We start from the raw sequence: 4,352 nt of genomic DNA on the forward strand, positions 1-4,352 counted from the left end.
TTTAACTACGCGGGCGAAGCCAGAAGCGAAAAACGTAAAATGTTAAACGCGAAAGTGTCTTCGAGAAAAACGTATTCAGGTTGTTAATGTTTTAGGTATGTAATTTAGTTCCTGTCATAATAAAAGAAGCCGAGAGATTAGGTGAACATCCCGACTGGTGGGCTGTGTTCGCGGGAGGCTGTACTAGAGATCAAGGAGGGCTCCCTCATCACATTAGCACTGAGAGTGAAATCAAAAATACCATTGAAAATTGTCTAAAACCGTTTTTGGAACGACTACCGAAACCAGTATTGATAACTTTGGCCAGGTCTACTGATGATGGATATTGTCCTCCTAAACAAGTAAGTTTAAATTAGCAATAATTATAAAAACTTACATATAGATAATGAGCTAACTTCGTACAAAAAAATAGATCCATTAAATCTAAATCTGTTTTTTTTTTATTTACAGGTAGACTTTATACAATCACATGTTTTGCGTATACTCAAAGAAATCTACGATAGTGAAGAACCGGTCTTACAATATCTACAAGGGGAAACAAAATAATAAAATTATCGTTATATGTTAGCGTTTATGTTGTTCAATTATGAAGTAAGATTAAAGTGCCATTTTTTAAACCAATTTGTTATTTAATATGTTTTAGATTTGTAGTACAATATTTCCTTATTTATTTTGGATCCATAGGACGGCGTCACTACGGCGCAGAAACTCAATTTGTGCCAAATGCATTACCATATTTCTCTTCTAATGTGTGTAACGAACATTCACAAGATGAAATTATGCTTTTTAAAATTTTTCCACGCCTGCATTTTACAATGTTACACGTTTCGTCATCATATCTATGTATTTATTTTGGCTAGAGAAAGATTCGTATAAATAGACTCAATATTTCGCACACGCATACGCAAACGCATCAAGCGTTCTCATTACACTATGTTGTGCCACTTTATTCTGTATATTTACGTTTGTCACTCGTCTGAACTAAATTTATCTGTGAACAAACAATGAGTAATAAATTTTAAGCGCCGCACAACACAATTCAAACGTAAAGCTCTACGTTCATTACGATACGTTTATTAGTATGTCAGTTTGACTTTGTAATAATTTATTTGTTTATAATAAATGAGAAATATAATTTAACATAAAGATATTGGTATAGTAATCCGCATGTCAATGTACTATAAGTAAGACCAAAAGTTTCTTGTGCACATAAATACAACATTTTTCGAAAATTGCATTAGCTTTTGTTTCGTTCGGTGAGTAGGGTTGCTGGAGCCCCGTATCCTTTCCCTTATACTTCCCAGTCCTTTCCTATATACCCTTCATTGATTCTTTCTGTAGTAGGTGTGGGACACCTTTTTAAGTTGGAAATTTTCTTGCAGAGAACATAGGCCTCTGCTTATATTCATGGGTGCTAGTAGCGCTTATTATCAGGCCATTTAACCCTAACTGCTCCTTTTCTGGCTATGACATAATAAAACTCTCATCTACTGCATTGAAATGGCATCTCAAACATTTGTAATGCTTTATGCCATGTCAAAAGATACAGAAGGTAAATACATATAATAAAAGAAAGCCGCGTTATTTATACCACTTATAACTCAAGAACGAAGATTTTGATTATGTTTTCTTAGTTGGTTTTGTCTCCGCTTGGATTAGGATATTAACGTTTCGAATTAAGAAAGAAAACCGTCCTCCTGGAAAGAGCCAAAGCGAGTAGCTATTGTGTTACAATTCCATGAATTAGCTCAATGATTTTCACATTGTCCGATGAGAGGGCTGCTGTGAAGTGGCAAGTTGTTAGCGAGAGTCAGTGTCGCCGATTGTCAGGTCAGGTCAATTAGTACCGAGAACTGGAACAGGGACGACTCCATTGGTGCAACTTGCAATACATAAGTTTCTAGTAGTATATAGTCCTTTTTATTCGTTCAGCTAATGAAGCTTATGTTTCAAATGGATAAAGATGGATTTCTGACACTTTACATGGAAAAGCTTGAATTTGTTAATTTAAAAGGTAACATTTTTTGCTCTTTAAAAATACAAAGCTACATGTCTTTGAATTTTATCTGACAGCGAGATAGGAGATCTTAGCGAAATAGCGATGTTCACACGCAACGACAACAAATAAAGAATACTTGTTATTATTCAATTCATATTTATTCGTAATAAGGAGATTTTGCTATAAATATGATACGTTATAGCATCCGAAATAAAAGAAAGTACTGTAGGTAAATTATGTGTCTAATATTAGGCGTAACGGAACCCACGCTAGGTTTTTTATTTCATCAATCAATGGTGCTGGGGTGCGGTGGTACAGCTGCTACCTCGCTTGGAGCGTTAACAACGCCCATGAGCATTTGTAGAAGCAAGCAAAGTATGATTGTTTTGCAGACCTTACGAGTCTACAAATAAATTGTCGACTTGAAATGGAAAGGGATATAGAAAGAATTGACCAAAGAAATAAAGGAAAGGACAAGGAAGGGTAAGGAAATGGATACGGGACTGTCGCTCCCCCACTCACGTGCCAGCTGCCTCTTTTTGTGCCGGAGCGAGCTCGACTCCCACATGGATTACACTAAGTTTATTTGGAAACTACCGATAATAATTTTTCGGGTGACAGATGAAAAGTTGAAATTTACACAGATGATGTATTTCTGTAGACGCTATTAGTTACAACAAAAGTGATTTTATATCGTTTGTAATAGTAAAGAACCCTATGTGAGCAAATCCGACTCGTATGGGGTCGCTTTCATTATTATTATCTTTCACACTTTGTAAAAGTTGATTATAAAATTTTATATTATAAGAATTTATGTATAAATAAATAGCGAAAAATATAACTCTGAACAAAAAGGTATAAAATTGTCAGAAACAATGTATAGAATTGTCTCTCTATTTGAAGAGGTTCAAGAAAACCTACCAAAGACGAGCTTTGCAATATATTCTAAGAATGAGAAGAGTAGGTATAACCAAAAGACTGATAATGATGCTAAATACCATTTGTACTGTTTTGACGCCCACGCAATCAGGCGGTAACATTAAGGCAATTTAGTCGAAGGAAAATGGTATCTAATCATACATAATATCAAGCATTACTTTTGATTATAACATCATTGATCGGCCAAACAATTTAGTCCTTCGATTGAGGGCGATTGGGGTCAACTGCATATCGAAGAGGCGATACTCGAGTATAATATCTAACATTGAATTACATCATGCATTTGTCATGTACAAAAATTTACCATCAATTTAATTCAATAAAATTCTTTTTAGCAACGGGTTGCACTCTACCTCATGCGTACTGTATTATTGGAGAACCTTCTTAAATAAATGTGGGTTAGGGATGTCGCTAGACAAAATTCCCAACAGGTTGTAAACAAAATAATGAATCCATTCCTCTTTGATTCCCGTTTCAAATCTATTTTTTGCGGGCCAATTGGGTCAGCTGGTGGTTTGTCGATGAAAGGATAAGGAAAACATTGATGACTTTTGGGCGAGGAAAAGGAAACGAGCCTCCTGCTCCCCTACTCACACAACATGTTATTTCACGCTGGTTTTCTGTGGGGCTATGATACTTCCCTATTGCGAGCTGGCTCAATTCGTGCCGAAGCGTGCTCAGCTCCCACGTGTCTGTAACATTCTATGTATTTACCTCCTATCTCTCTTAAATAGTGGTATGTAGTGGTTATAGTTTTTATTATAGTTTATTTTATTTTTGTTTATGCGTATCGTCTCTGGTCTGATTTTTTCTGTTTTTCTATTATGTTAGGTACATAATAGTAGAACAAGTTATTCCCATTTACAATTTTGTTTGTTGTCTTTGCTCTTCGCCGTTGAGCAGTTCCGCTATCCACACTATATTTTTACCATGGGCCAGCTCACATCGGGGAAGTACTACACCCCCATAGAAAACCATCGTGAAATAATAGCATGCTATTGTGTTTCGGTGAGTGGGGGAGCCGGACGCCCATATCCTTTTCTTCACCCTTCCCACTCCGTATCTTTAATCCTCTCGTTAATAATTTTTTAATCCCTTCCCAATTTAAAGTAGGCAATCCATTTGTAGAGGCGTAAGGTTTGCAATTTGACCTTATGCCTTTGTAAGTGTTCATGGGCGGTGGTAGCGCTTACCATCAGGCGACCCAGAAGCTCCATTGCCGACTATGACAAAAAAAAAATCCACTTAGTATCTAGCATCAGATGAGCTGAATACTCTTGAATACATTTTAGCTCATTCTGTTACCGGAAAGTAGGTCAAAATTGACTTCTCAAATTTTATTATATACTTAGTCTGGCCATAAATACTGTTACACTTAATTATAAAAAAATATTACATTTGAATTTCGAATCTG

At 36.0% G+C, this 4,352-nt stretch overlaps 1 protein-coding gene across 1 annotated transcript in view; it reads left to right on the forward strand.

Moving 5' to 3' along the window:
* Positions 1-618, forward strand: part of LOC119829726 (UPF0489 protein C5orf22 homolog) — a 5,295-nt gene extending 4,677 nt beyond the window's left edge. Inside the window, exons 3-4 of the mRNA XM_038352366.1 lie at positions 96-341; positions 451-618. Of these exons, the coding sequence (XP_038208294.1) occupies positions 96-341; positions 451-546 (342 nt within the window). The 3' untranslated portion in view covers positions 547-618. The remainder of the gene's footprint in view (positions 1-95; positions 342-450) is intronic.
* The last annotated feature ends 3,734 nt before the right edge of the window (positions 619-4,352 follow it).

Source organism: Zerene cesonia, chromosome 10 (assembly GCF_012273895.1).
Source record: "Zerene cesonia ecotype Mississippi chromosome 10, Zerene_cesonia_1.1, whole genome shotgun sequence".
Taxonomy (NCBI): Eukaryota; Metazoa; Arthropoda; class Insecta; order Lepidoptera; family Pieridae; genus Zerene; species Zerene cesonia.